Source organism: Erinaceus europaeus, chromosome 22, assembly GCF_950295315.1.
Source record: "Erinaceus europaeus chromosome 22, mEriEur2.1, whole genome shotgun sequence".
NCBI lineage: Eukaryota > Metazoa > Chordata > Mammalia > Eulipotyphla > Erinaceidae > Erinaceus > Erinaceus europaeus.
The window spans coordinates 18,266,990-18,281,915 of NC_080183.1; the positions used below are offsets into that span (position 1 = coordinate 18,266,990).

Genomic DNA, 14,926 nt, shown 5'->3' on the forward strand with positions numbered 1-14,926 from the left:
TAATATATAAAGTTACGCTAAGTTGATCTATATTTTTCAGATCTTCTGGCTTAAGAAAAGACTGTCTCCCACTTGCTGTCTCCCTCTATTTTCAACATGGACAGTTACTGCTTAAGAGATACATATGCTCAGGGGAAAATTATACGGCAGCTGAATCCATGAAGTTCAGCTCAGATTCCCGCAGGTGAGCCGAGAGCCACATTTCGATTAAACTCTAAGAAAATCGCAGGGATGCAGTAGATCCAGGAGTTACATCACTTTTATTTTCTCGGATACAACCATTGGAAATAATGGGCAATCCTGCTGTGAAGGAAAATACACTCAAATTCTACTTTTATATTAAGAAGTAAAAAGTGACATGTGCGACCAACCGGGTGCACCACTACCTAGCCCCTGTTAACCATTGATAAATCAGTAATAAACATTACAGTAAAAAAAGAAACAGAAATTGTCAGGCACAGACATGGTGGGGGGGTAGAGGGGGGGAGCAGGTGAGGGGTGCGGATATTTTCAAGCTGTGCTGGTGATTAATAAATGAGCATCACTCAGTGATGACTTGGTCAGCAGAATGGAAGGGGTGTGAGCAGGAGAGTTTAATGAGTGGGAGGTTTCTACACTGGCGGATGGAGTCAGTAGGACGGAAAAGTAGACACGAAGTGGCCAAGGAGTTTGCTCAGCAGGTAGAGTAAAGGAATTGCCGGTGTGAAGTCCAGACCAATCTCCCTGAGACTGCATACACCAGAGCAGTGCTAGGGTCTCATTCGCACCTTATGAAATAAATCACAAAGCAGAAGGTAAGAGGTATGTGGAAGCAGACTGGAGGCTGATCCTCACAGACTTCCTGCATTTGAGCTACTGATAGGCCATCCAAGAAGACATATACTTGGGAGCGCAATAGCGAAGTCTGGTTTCTGAGGAAGAGTCTGTGGTTACCGGTTAGGAGCATTTGGGCACTTAAGTCCTAAGAGTGGATTCCATCTCGTGGGGAGTACATGACGTAAGAAAAAGACAAGTCGTCTCAGTAGCAGTAAATTCAGGGGCTGTATGGGATAAAAAGCGCTGAGGGTGGTACAGCTTGGAGAATGCCTCGCAGCATACTCAGAAAGCAAAGAAGAACGGTGGCAAGAGGTATGGAAAGAAAGGACTAGCTGTGGACGGCAAGTGCTGTAGAGAAAGGAAGGAGGCATGTCACTCAGTGCACTGTGGTGCTAAAGAAATGACTCAGTGGTAGAAAGCAGGTGGGATTTCTTTTTTTTTTTAAATATTTATTTATTCCCTTTTGTTGCCCTTGTTGATTTAGTTATAGTTACTGTTGTTGTTGATATTGATGTTGATGTTGTTGGATAGGACAGAGAGAAATGGAGAGAGGAGGGGAGACAGACAGACACCTGCAGACCTGCTTCACCGCCTGTGAAGCGACTGCCCTGCAGGTGGGGAGCCGGGGGCTGGAACCGGGACCCGTTAACACCAGTTCTTGCGCTTCGCGCCACATGCGCTTAACCCGCTGCGCTACCGCCCGACTCCCTCAGGTGGGATTTCTAAGGTGTCTGAGGACTTAAGTTTAGACATTAGCACTACAAATGCCGGAACGGCTTTCTGGTTTTTTTCTCTCTCTCCCTCTCCCTCTCCCTCTCTGTCTTTCTTTTTATGAAAATAAGTAAATAAAACAAATATGTTTAGGTGGTCTTCGGGCAACCACTAATCTTAGTAAGTGAGGTCTCATAAAACAAAAGACAATGAGGAATCAGATTTCAGTGGATTAAAAATGTGAGAGTTGAAGAAAACTCTCCCGCAGCCCCTCCAAGATGGTGTTTCCGAGATCTATGACTGACGAAGAATAACGTAAGGAAAACACTGATGCCTGAGGCTCCAAGGTCCCTCCCAGGTTCAATACCTAGCAACTCTTCAAATCAGAGTTGAACAGGGCTCAGCTAAAACCAAATGCAAAAATGAAACACACACACACACAGCAGCCCTGAAAGTGGCGCTTTAGATAAAGCACAGGATTGTCAAGCATGAGGTCTCGAGATCAGTCTCTGGCATTGTGTATGCTATTGTAATGCACTGGTTCTCCCTTTTCCTTCCTTCCTCAATCCTCTCTCTCTCTCTCCCTCACTGTCTCTCGTTCTCTCATAAATAAAGCACACAGAATTGTCAAAAACTTGTACTTAGATGGGCAGAACACTCAAAAGGTGGTCTGTCTGCACAGGCATGACTGAGTAACGTCAATGGTACTGAGGTGAAGCCAGCACTGCAGTTCCCAGCACGAAGATACGCAGAAAGCAAGACTAGCAGGCAGGGCATGGCACTCAAGCAAAGATGGCAGGCAGTTGCTTCCCGAGGAGAAGCCTGTCAGCAGGCTGTCTACATCATTTTGATCAGTCGTAAAACATCACTAGAGAAATCAGCAGTTTCTTTGAATTACAATCCTATCAGATTAATATATACCAGGAAATTAAATCTAAGAAATTAAAAAAAGAATTTCCAGTGAACACTATCTCAAAACTTGTCATTAATTATAAGAGGATTTTGAGGAAAACGGTTGACTAAAAAACTGACATTTATTAAAACACCCTGGTCTTTCTTAACAGGAAACAAGGATAAAATATTTGATTCCTGGCATTAAACAACTGCCCCACTGGGTTCTATCACTTTTTTCTGGCCATGTTTTTAAATCTCAAAACAACAGCACATAATGGAAATGTCTTCTTTTCAGTCACAGCAATGCAAATGGTCAGTGGCTGCCACCTTCTCAGTGACGCAGCTATCATTGAAACATGACGTAACGCGGATCTGATTTAGACTCCGATCCAAGAAGAGCCTGGATCAACAGATGGAGGCCTACATCTTAGCCTAGCCCTCCTGGACCAAATTTGACTATGGAAAAAAATAGTCTTGTGCCTGCCTTATGTCTTAACAGGATTAGGAAGATGAGCTGGGATCCACGACTACCAAATTCATCTTTCCCCCCATTCCAGGTCTGGATTACAATGGCTACTAGGAGGTTATTCAGTGGGTGTCAGTGGATATTGGTGGGTGTTAAAGGACACTCAGTGGGTATCTGTAAATAGTCAGTCACTGTCCACTGGGTACTCAGTGGGTGCCAGAGGATTAAGGACAGGAGTTTGCTTTGTAAGTTCTGAACTGCTCTACAAACGCACAACAGTTGTTACGCCTGTCAGTATTGTCTGCACCCCAGCTTCACTTGTGTCTGCCTGTACGCAGTTACACACATCAGAATCCCTGGAGATGGCTCAGCTGGCCTTGCGTTCCCTCTCCAACACCAAGGAGAATTGCATAGAAGCCACCAAGTTGCAGATGCTACCATGAGGCCAGGCTGACTTCTCTGGGCAAACAACCTCACTGATGAGTCCAGGAACCCCACCTCCCCAGAGCCCTGCCCCACTGGACAGAAATGGGCTGGGGGTATGGATGAACTTGCCAACGCCCATGTCCAGCAGAGAAGCAATTACAGAAGCCAGACCTTCGACCTTCTGCGTCCCAAAGTATCTTTGGTCCATACTCCCAGAGGGATGGAAAATAGGGAAGCTTCCAGTGGAGCGGATGGAATGTGAAACTCTAGTGGTGAGAATTGTGTGGAATTGTACCCCTCTTATATCCCACAATCTTGTCAATGATTAATAAATCACTACTAAAAAACAAAAAAACTAGATGACACAAAATCAGAAAGCTATAATAAAATTTGTTTGTATCTAAGAAAAAAAAAGTTTTCTGGGGGTTGGGCAGTAGCGCGGTAGGTTAAGCGCACATGGTGCAAAGCACAAGGACTGGTGTTAGAAAACCAGTTTGAGCCCCCAGCTCCCCACCTGCAGGGGAATCGCTTCACAGGCGGTGAAACAGGTCTGCAGGTGTCTGTCTTTCTCTCCCCCTCTGTCTTTCCCTCCTCTCTCCATTTCGCTCTGTCCTATCCAACAACAACAACAACGACAACAATAGTAATAACAACAAGGGCAACAAAATGGGGAAAATGGCCTCCAGGAACAGTGGATTCATAGTGCAGGCACCAAGCTCCAGCAATAACCCTGGAGGCCAAAAAAAAAAAAAAAAAAAAAAGGAAAAAAGTTTCCTACACACCGAATGTAAGGAAATAAATGAATTTGACCTTTTAGAAATACAAGCTTTCCTTCTTTTATTGAAGCTTTTGCTGTAAAACATATCAACGAACCAGACAAACAGTGGTTGTTCTTCTTTCCAAAAAAAAAAAAATTTTTTTTTTCAGAGGAACTACCGAGTAGGATTTTCTATTTTTCTGCCATAATTATATCTCCCAAAATGTATCTAACAACCATTCAATTTAGTGTCTTTAAATGTGTCTTTTGAAATATCTGAAATCATGGATCTTTAATGAAACAGAACTTTTTTGTTATCTATGTTTTCATCTCTAAATCATTAGTATTAAAATTGCAATTTAAAATTGACTATTCAACTTATGAAGTTATTACGGAAGTCCTCTGAATCAAGCTTAATTTTACTAATGTTTGAGCACATGAGAGATTTATACGAAAGGCACCTTCTAGTGGTGATGGACCAAAAACCTTAACTAAACCCTAGTCACACAATAAAACATCAATGATATTTAGGAATTCTATAATTCTTCCTTTTACCTTTTCTGAAAATGAACAATTATTAAAAAAAATAAGTGGAATGGTTCAAAATGGTGCATCAATCCCCATCTAGATCAACAGGGTGAGAGTAAACCCAAAGATACTGAACACAGCACTTTGAAAAAGGGGAAGTGGAGTCCTGGAAAGAGTGACAGCAGCTAGAGCATTGCCAACTTGAAAGGGCTTTGATAAACCAAAAGTGAAAGGGGACGTAATGTACACATCTTACAGTGCTTTCGGAGACGTGCCAGCCTCCATTCTACAATGCAGCCAGTGTACAGGAGCATCTCACCCTGGGGTGTGATTGATTCACTGAGCATCTCACCCTGGGGTGTGATTCACTGAGAGCCATGCAGACAATGCAAAAGCAGGTGCCCTAGTTCTCCCCACCCCAACTCACACTGGTCTGCCCATGGTTCTCCAAGATGGTATATTTTTGTTTGTTTTATTTTGCTTTGTTTTTTTTATTACATAGAGAAAGAGAGAAATTAAGAAGGAAAGGGGAGAGAGAGGGAGAGAAGAGAGATACCTGCATCACTTTTCACTGTTCATGAAGCTTTCCCCCTGCAGATGGGGAACAAGGATCTGAACCTAGGTCCTTATGCTGGTAATGTGTGTGATCAAACAGGTGCACTCTCACCCGTTCCCAAGACAGTGTTTTTCTTTGTTTTGGGGCCCTCCCGTGGGTCACAGTTATCACAGAGATGAGCAACTTTGAACCATTACTCTTTCCTGAAATATTTAAACATTTTTATCTTAATTATGTTGATGATTACTGACATTGGTATAGACCACCATTCAATCTAAGAGTATGTTAATAAGAAAACTGTTAGAGTTATACCCAAGCTGAGAGAGAGAGAGAGAGAGAGAGAGTGAGAGTATTCAATTCATCCTGATCAAACATTCATTTTTTACTCCTTGGTTAAAATCTCTGGAAATCTGCAAGTTACCAGATAGCTGCTATCTAAAGTGAGATAAAGTTTTGCAATTCATTTGGACCGTGAGAGCTTGTTTGGAGGTTCTAGCAGGGGAGCGCAGCCACTCGTATACCCTCGACCGAAGACCGGTCCGTCTCTATTCGGGGAAGGCCGTCCTCTTCGACCGAGCGCGCAGCTTCGGGAGGGACGCACATGGAGCGGTGAGGGAGGAAGGGGACACCTGCCTAGCCGGCCAGATCAGCCGAATCAACCCTGTCCATCAGTGGGGTGACAGATGTCGCAGCCAGATCGCCCTCACATCCTGCAATTCATTTGGAAGGTAGATCATCTTTATAATTTACCCCTAAGAGCTGCTAAGATCTAACTCCAGTTAGAAACGGAGAAGAAAGAGCAAGGCCCAACAAGAGCAGCGGCTTATCCCTGCGAGGAAGTGCCTCATCTTTAAGCACAGAGGTAGCGTGAGTGACCTGAACTAAGAAGGAAGGACAGCTGTTTCTAAGAGCAGAGTCATATGTGGAAAGAGGCAGGAATGGGCCCCAGTACCAAAATCCTTCTGCCAAATCTCCTGCTTTGTTGGTGGCTGTGGATTGCTCAGCGAGGTCAGTATTCAGCAGGTAGGGGACACATTTTTCTGGACTGGATTTTGGGGACAAGTATCAAAGAAGTAAAATGGGGAGACTATGTCTGGTATGTGGCCCTGACTCTGTGATGAATCTCGACTCTCCATACTTGCTCACTCAGGCTCAGGAGTTGGGCAGTAAACAGCTCTTCAGCAGGTTCAAGTCACTCACCTGCCAAGAAAGTAATGGCTTCTGCATCTGTCGGAGTTCAAGAGTGACAAAGGGAAATAAGTATCACAATGAGTAGTTATTTAAAAGAAAGGGGAGGAGGAGGAACGGAACTGTAACTAGACACAGGAAGATGGGGGACACTGGATAAAGAACATGATCCTTACTGCGTCGCGGATGATAACACGCAGCACCGTGCCTTCACATGCCCTTGGCCGTTTGTTGAAGCAATGTCATGGCTGTGCATACTTCACTAACCCTTGACAGGCCCCTCCAAGAAAAAAAAGTCACGGTATTTCAGACAAGAGGCTTCAATCATATGCCAACTAAAAATGTACATTATAAACTATTTTTAAATAGTTTATTTCTATTTAATATATTCTGGCTAATGGTGGTGCGGGGAACTGAACCAGGGCCTTTGGTGCTTCAGGCATGATAGCGTGTTTGAGTAACCATTGTGCCGTCCCCCCAGCTGACTCGAAATGCCTGTTTCTCCAGCACCATCAGATGCATCCTTGCCAGGATACTTCAGAGGGCTGCCAGGACTTGGGGCTGGGTCCCACCAATGGCCGGATGCGTATCCCACCCAGCGAGCAGTCTCCCAGGCCTCATCCCCTCCCTATTCTGATTTAAAATAAACAGAGAAAATTGTCTTGGCAATAGCATCTTAATTTAGATTCAGTCCAGAAAGTGATTATTGATAAAACTTCACACTACTAGAATTAAAAACTATTTAAATTATCAAGACAGATGCTCCTGTAATGGGAAATACACACTTAGAAAAACACTTTTATTTGTTTCTTGCTACACAATTAAATCTAAAATGACAGTTTGACTCTCTAGGCAATGATTTCAATATGGAGTCTTAGATCATTAGAAAATTTTACTGAGATGAAGCTGGGGTGTCAGCAGCCAGTGTTCATTTGGAGAAAGAAGAAGCCAACAGAGCAAATACTCTGTACCAAAAAAGTTGGTACTCATTTTCCAACAAAAGGAAAATAGCAAATTAAATTTCTAAGAATAAAAGGGACATATTTTAAATACAGTCTAGACTTTAGTTATTTGAAAATAATTACGGGTATAAAACAAATGCCCTTCATATAGCTGGCTGTATATATCTTCACATTGTTTGTACAGATACTTTATGCTTCTGAGAGTCTGAGACTCGAAAATATACATACAATTCCCATCACGTGTCTAATTCAACAAATGCAAAAAACCTAATCTTAGTTTTTCTGTGTCTTATTCATGTGCTTGTGCATGTGTGTGTAGAGATCACTGGGCTACACCTCTCTAGCTGACATCTTCCGAGAAGTGTGTCAGACCAGCACACCGAAGAGCCCCCAGTACCACAGTGTTCTTTCTCGTGCAGTGTTGCAGGGCTCAAGATGGTTCTTGCACATAGCAAAGCAGGTGCCCTCCCTGCTGAGCTGCGTTATCAGCAATATATATATATATATATATATAAAAGATTCTCTCATTTACTAGAGAGAGAGAGAGACAGAAATAGAGAGAGAGAGAGAATAAACCACGAGTGTCACCATGGCACAAGTGATGACAGAAATCAAATTTGGGGCCTCACACTTCAGAGCCCAATGCTTCACTCACTGCACCACCATCTAACTACAGGAGAGCCGACTCTTCTATATGAAGCGTCTCCAGAGGACATCCCATAAGCTGAAAACAGAAACACTCCAGGCCTTCTGTTCTCTGGTTGAGAAATGGAAAGGCATGTGAGCGATGTCTGGTTCTCTTCCCCCCCCCCCCAGAATTTATTTACTTATTCATGAGAAAGATAGGCAGAGAGAGAGAGAACCAGACATCACTCTGGTACATGTGCTGCTGGGGATTGAACTCGGGACCTCATGGTTGGGAATCCAATGCTTTATCCACTGCGCCACTGCCCGGACCACCGGACTGTAATTTTCTATAATTTAAGGCAGCAACCACTACTGTGCCCAAGACAGGGTTGGGAAAAGAGATCCTGGTTCAGTTTTTGGCACTACATAAAAATAAGGAAATACAAAAAGTGCAAGAAAACATGATTTCAAAAACATCAGATCAGCAACTCCCGCTCCTTGGCGTTTCTCATAAAATAAATTTTAAAAAAGTATTCAACCATATGGATTATTTTTCCTTGCCTAATTTCTTAATCTCCCTTTTAAAATTTATCTTTATTTTTCTGTATTATCATTATTTATTGGCTAGAGACAGCAAGAAATCGAGAGGGAAGGGGGAGATAGAGAGGAAGAGAGACAGAGAGACACCTGCAGCCCTGCTTCACCACTTGCAAAGCTTTGCTCCTGCAGGTGGGGACTGGGGGCTCGAACCTGGGTCCTTGTGCACTGTAGCATGTGCCCCTAACCAGGTGCACCACCGTCCAGACCTCTTAATCTCCTTTTTCAAAAAATTTTACCAAAACAAACAAAACTTTCAACTACAACATGAAGTAGTATCAATACTTCAGTTTATATTTAGCACTATATAATTTTTACTCGACCATAACTATCTATTTTTATTTATTCCTTAAGTCATACTATAAATCTTACTTTTCAGTGGCACAGACCTACTTCATCATTTGTTTACTTCTCAATGTACATAAAGAAGCTATTATATATATAATTTCATTCTTTGTTGAAGTTTCTGATCTATTTTAAAACATATTCTGGTAGATGGTGTCAGAAATGCATCTAGTGGGAGTCGGGCTGTAGCGCAGCGGGTTAAGCGCAGGTGGCGCAAAGCACAAGGACCAGCATAAGGATCCCGGTTCAAACCCCGGCTCCCCACCTGCAGGGGAGTCGCTTCACAGGCGGTGAAGCAGGTCTGCAGGTGTCTGTCTTTCTCTCCTCCTCTCTGTCTTCCCCTCCTCTCTCCATTTCTCTCTGTCCTATCCAACAACAACAACAACAACAACAATAACTACAACAATAAAACAACAAGGGCAACAAAAGGGAATAAATAAAATAAATACAAAAAAATTAAAAAAAAAAAAAAAAGAAAGAAATGCATCTAGTGAGATATTTTCCCAAACAGATAATTAATTATCCTAACAAATTTATTAATAAGTCTATTCTTGGGAGGTGGTACATGTTAACATACACAAGGACCCAGGTTCAAGCCTCTGGTCCCCACCTGCGGGGAGGCGTTTCATGAGTAGTGAAGCAGGACTGGAGCCTGTAGGTGTGTCTCCTTCTTGCATTTTTTTTTCTTTTTCTTTAACCAGAGCACTGTTCAGCTGATGGAGGTGTGGCGGACTGAACCTGGGACTTTGTAGCCTCAGGCTTGAGAGTCTCTGTGTATAACCACTAAGCTATCTATCCTTGCCCTCTCTTTTTTGCTCTTTACCTCCTGCTCCCCTCTCAATTTCTCTGTACTATCAAATAAACAGATAAATAAAAAAATTTAAAGAGTCTATCCAGCCACTGATTCCAAATCCCAGCTTTATTGTCAACTAAATTTCTATCAGCGTTTGGGTTAGTTTCTGTGTTTCTCATACTGTCCCTCTGGTCGAGAAAGTATTAATTTTTGAAATTCAGGAATAAGTGCTATCTTTCTGACATATGAATCTTCCCATCCAAGGAAATAGTGCTCCTTTTATTTCTTCCAATATACCTGAATGTCTTTCAGCATGTTTGACACTTATTTTGATAGTTCTAGCTAAGGTTAGTGACAATTAATTATTTTATTTTCTTGTTTTTGACAAATGAGTAGAGTCTTCATTTCCATTTGGTCAACCGATTTTTTTTTTCCCCCTGAATGATTCAGGTTATTATCACCAGTAATCTAGAAATAAATGTTAAATGAAGCATCTATTTATTTAGAGATGACGTCAGACGCATGCATAGCTGCACCATAGTCACAGACAGCTGCAGTAACAAGCTAAGCCTGACCCAGAGATGACGTCAGACGTATGCAGGGCTGCACTGCAGTCACAGGCATCTGCAGTAACACACTCAGCCTGACCCAGAGATGACGTCAGACGCATGCAGGGCTTTACTACAGTCACAGACAGCTGCAGTAACACGCTCAGCCTGACCCAGAGATGACATCAGACGCATGCAGGGCTTTACTACAGTCACAGGCAGCTGCAGTAACACGCTCAGCCTGACCCAGAGATGACGTCAGACGCATGCAGGGCTGCACTATAGACACAGGCAGCTGCAGTAACAAGCTCAGCCTGACCCAGAGATGACGTCAGATGCATGCAGGGCTTTACTACAGTCACAGGCAGCTGCAGTAACACGCTCAGCCTGACCCAGAGATGACGTCAGACGCATGCAGGGCTTTACTACAGTCACAGGCAGCTGCAGTAACACGCTCAGCCTGACCCAGAGATGATGTCAGACGCATGCAGGGCTTTACTACAGTCACAGGCAGCTGCAGTAACACGCTCAGCCTGACCCAGAGATGATGTCAGACGCATGCAGGGCTTTACTACAGTCACAGGCAGCTGCAGTAACACGCTCAGCCTGACCCAGATGCATGCAGGGCTGCACTATAGACACAGGCAGCTGCAGTAACAAGCTCAGCCTGACCCAGAGATGACGTCAGATGCATGCAGGGCTTTACTACAGTCACAGGCAGCTGCAGTAACAGGCTCATTCTGACCCAGAGATGACGTCAGACGCATACAGGGCTTTACTACAGTCACAGGCAGCTGCAGTAACATGCTCAGCCTGACCCAGAGATGATGTCAGACGCATGCAGGGCTGCATTATAGTCACAGGCAGCTGCAGTAACAAGCTCAGCCTGACCCAGAGATGATGTCAGACGCATGCAGGGCTGCACTATAGTCATAGGCAGCTGCAGTAACACGCTCAGCCTGACCCAGAGATGACGTCAGACGCATGCAGGGCTTTACTACAGTCACAGGCAGCTGCAGTAACACGCTCAGCCTGACCCAGAGATGACGTCAGACGCATGCAGGGCTGCATTATTGTCACAGGCAGCTGCAGTAACAAGCTCAGCCTGACCCAGAGATGATGTCAGACGCATGCAGGGCTGCACTATACTCACAGGCAGCTGCAGTAACACGCTCAGACTGACCTAGAGATGACTTCAGACGCATGCAGGGCTTTACTACAGTCACAGGCAGCTGCAGTAACACGCTCAGCCTGACCTAGAGATGACGTCAGACGCATGCAGGGCTTTACTACAGTCACAGGCAGCTGCAGTAACAAGCTCAGCCTGACCCAGAGATGATGTCAGACGCATGCAGGGCTGCACTATATAGTCACAGGCAGCTGCAGTAACACGCTCAGGCTGACCCAGAGATGACGTCAGACGCATGCAGGGCTGTACTACAGTCACAGGCAGCTGCAGTAACAAGCTCATTCTGACTCAGAGATGACATCAGACGCATGCAGGGCTTTACTACAGTCACAGGCAGCTGCAGTAACACGCTCAGCCTGACCCAGAGATGATGTCAGACGCATGCAGGGCTTTACTACAGTCACAGGCAGCTGCAGTAACACGCTCAGCCTGACCCAGAGATGACGTCAGACACATGCAGGGCTGCACTACAGTCACAGGCAGCTGCAGTAACAAGCTCATTCTGACCCAGAGATGACATCAGACGCATGCAGGGCTGCACTATAGACACAGGCAGCTGCAGTAACACGCTCAGCCTGACCCAGAGATGACGTCAGACGCATGCAGGGCTTTACTACAGTCACAGGCAGCTGCAGTAACATGCTCAGCCTGACCCAGAGATGACGTCAGACGCTTGCAGGGCTGCACTATAGTCACAGGCAGCTGCAGTAACACGCTCAGCCTGACCCAGAGATGACGTCAGACGCATACAGGGCTGCACTATAGTCACAGGCAGCTGCAGTAACACGCTCAGCCTGACCTAGAGATGACGTCAGACGCATGCAGGGCTTTACTACAGTCACAGGCAGCTGCAGTAACACGCTCAGCCTGACCCAGAGATGACGTCAGACGCATGCAGGGCTTTACTACAGCCACAGGCAGCTGCAGTAACACGCTCAGGCTGACCCAGAGATGACGTCAGATGCATGCAGGGCTGCACTACAGTCACAGGCAGCTGCAGTAACACGCTCAGCCTTACCTACAGTGGGAAATAAACCTGTGACAGGATTCATACGCATTTCACATTTGCCTTCATATTCACAATTCGGAAATAGACGACTACCTTTTTATTTCAGATGGCATCACAGCATGACGAATCTAAACAGCTAGGAACACGACTAGGAGCAAGAGAAGGGCTTGATCTGAAATCACCTTCAATAAAAGAGCCGAGCAGTTAGTGCTTGAGTAATTAATGCATGTGACAGCTGCCTCTCTTGAGAGGCTGAAACACATGCCCAGACCTATAGCTATCAGCAAACACCAGCTATTAAGGGCAGGTATGAACCGTCTCAGAATGATGACATCTTGTTGTACAGAGATCATCTCCATTACCAAAGGGTTTAAAATATCGTCTGGACAGTTTCTGTGTTGTTTACATCCGCCTTGCTTGATAGTTCGTTACTAGGCAACAGACCTTATCAGCTTTGTTTTTTCATGGGAGATCCTACAGTTGCAGTGTGAAATCTGCAAATCATGTTTAGGACAGAGGAGCAAGCTAGGGAGTTCTGACAAAACACTGAGAAACAAAGAATATCTGTTTCCACCTGCTTCAGCATTAACTGGATTCCTGTGTGCTGTTCCTTCTAAAAAGAAAAATTTTATAAAAAGCAGCTGTAACATGTTCAGATTGCAAATTCCTATTTCTTGGATTTCCCCCACAAGTTATTTGTTACTACTGTGGACACTAAAGAAAGGCTCATTTCTATTCACACACACTCACTAAGTACTGGACAACCACATATGAAACAAAACAGATCACTTACAATATTTTCTCAAAAATATACTTGACCCCATGTTGCTCTCCATAGATATGATTCCCCACACACACACAGAGCCCATAACCAGTCAGGAATTGTACAGCATATATTAAATTCCATTTAGTTTAATTGACCATTTTCCTAACCGTTTTTTTTGGAAATCAAAAGCGATTTGGAATAATCAGAAATGACAGTGTGCAAACTCCAACAAACCACTTACACAGAACAATTTCAAGGGTATAATATGATTTTGGAAATAAAACACTTGATATTCAAGTTGTCCATTTATTTTCTTTACAGTGATATAAAAATTACAGGCTACAATCATTAACTTGCACACTCTAGAGCTTTAAAGTAAGCCTTGATAGCTCACCAATGTGATGGACATCTATCTTCTTCAAAATACAAAGTATGGCAGCTAAAACAATACAATTTTCTCAGCTGACAAGAGAATCAACCTGATTTTGCTACTTTGTTTTTCTAATATCAAGAAATGGTCCTCATTGTTTGAGTAGAACGAGTTAAAAGCTGGAATGAAGCAATATAAGACCAGTGGATTCACTCAGGGGAACTTTCCTGGAAATTAGTCTAAATCAGTCTTTATTACTTGTCCTTTTTTCTTTCTAATAAGAGAAAAAAAATAGTCCCTTTAAAGTAAAGTGTAGTCTGAAGACTGATTTGTACAAATATATAATACACACGGTGAGTATGTATGCTTTACCATATTATAAATACACACAGCATTAAATAATACATAAAACAAAAATTTTTCAAACAAAATCAAGCAAAAAGTTAGTATGAGACATGGAATTGAGGTAGTAGTATGTATTTTTTAATGAAGTTAAAATAATTTCACAGGATAATGGCCAGTTAACTTTATTATGTTATTGTGCTGCAAACATAAATACATGAAATTAATATGCTCTTTCTATTCTATTAGAATAATAACTATATGTGGCCATCTCAAGTAATCAATATGTAAAGGCAAGATCACTAATCTTCAGAAGTTTTTAATTTCAGTTGTAAAAAGACTTGAGTGTGGAGATGAGAGGTGGGGCACACCCAGGAGAGAAGATGCTTCACCATGTGCAAGCACCTGGGTTCAAGTCCCCGGAGTCTCTCCTTGCAGAGGAGAAACTTCTGGAATTACAGTGCAGGTGTCTCTCTCTTCCTTCCCCTTCCCTCTCTCTATAACCCTGTCTCTCAACCTCTGTAAGAAAAGTTTCAGAGAGATAACACAAGGAAAAACACACATACTCTCTAAAGAGTCAGACTGAAACATCTTATACTGGTGCTTCTTGATCATTATACATTTTCTTTAGTTTTTGTGTCCACCCACACTTCACTGTTTCAGCTTTTCAGACAGACAGGCAGACAGACAGACAGATGAGTAGACCCCAATCTATATAGCTGACCACAGTGTCATAGTGCTTCCATGGAGTATGTTGGCGGTTTGTAACTGAGACACTCAGCTGACACTCTGAACACCTTACTAGACGGACTGCCTCACCGGCCTCATTCTGTCACTTATACACTTCATATGACCCAACTAGGACCAGATAGCTTGTTCTTAACATTTGCAGAGGTAGAAAAGAAGGCCTGTAAGCTAGTGACCTTCCCTCTCTCTCCCTCACCCTCCTCTCCCCTTTCCAAACTCCATTTAGCAGCAAGCACTAAAAATATCCCGTTCTTGCCACTCCTTGACACAGCTACTCTTCAGCTGTATT

At 43.6% G+C, this 14,926-nt stretch overlaps 1 protein-coding gene across 14 annotated transcripts in view; it reads right to left on the reverse strand.

Moving 5' to 3' along the window:
- The window catches only part of CEP128 (centrosomal protein 128), a 278,921-nt gene that overhangs the window by 124,844 nt on the left and 139,151 nt on the right, over window positions 1–14,926 (reverse strand). Inside the window, exon 20 of one of the 14 annotated variants that reach the window (XM_060181366.1) lies at window positions 13,535–13,822. The exons of the other annotated variants lie outside the window; for them this stretch is intronic. Within the exon in view, the coding sequence (XP_060037349.1) occupies window positions 13,803–13,822 (20 nt within the window). The 3' untranslated portion in view covers window positions 13,535–13,802. Of the gene's footprint in view, window positions 1–13,534; window positions 13,823–14,926 lie in introns of those variants that run through there. 14 annotated transcript variants of the gene reach the window in all.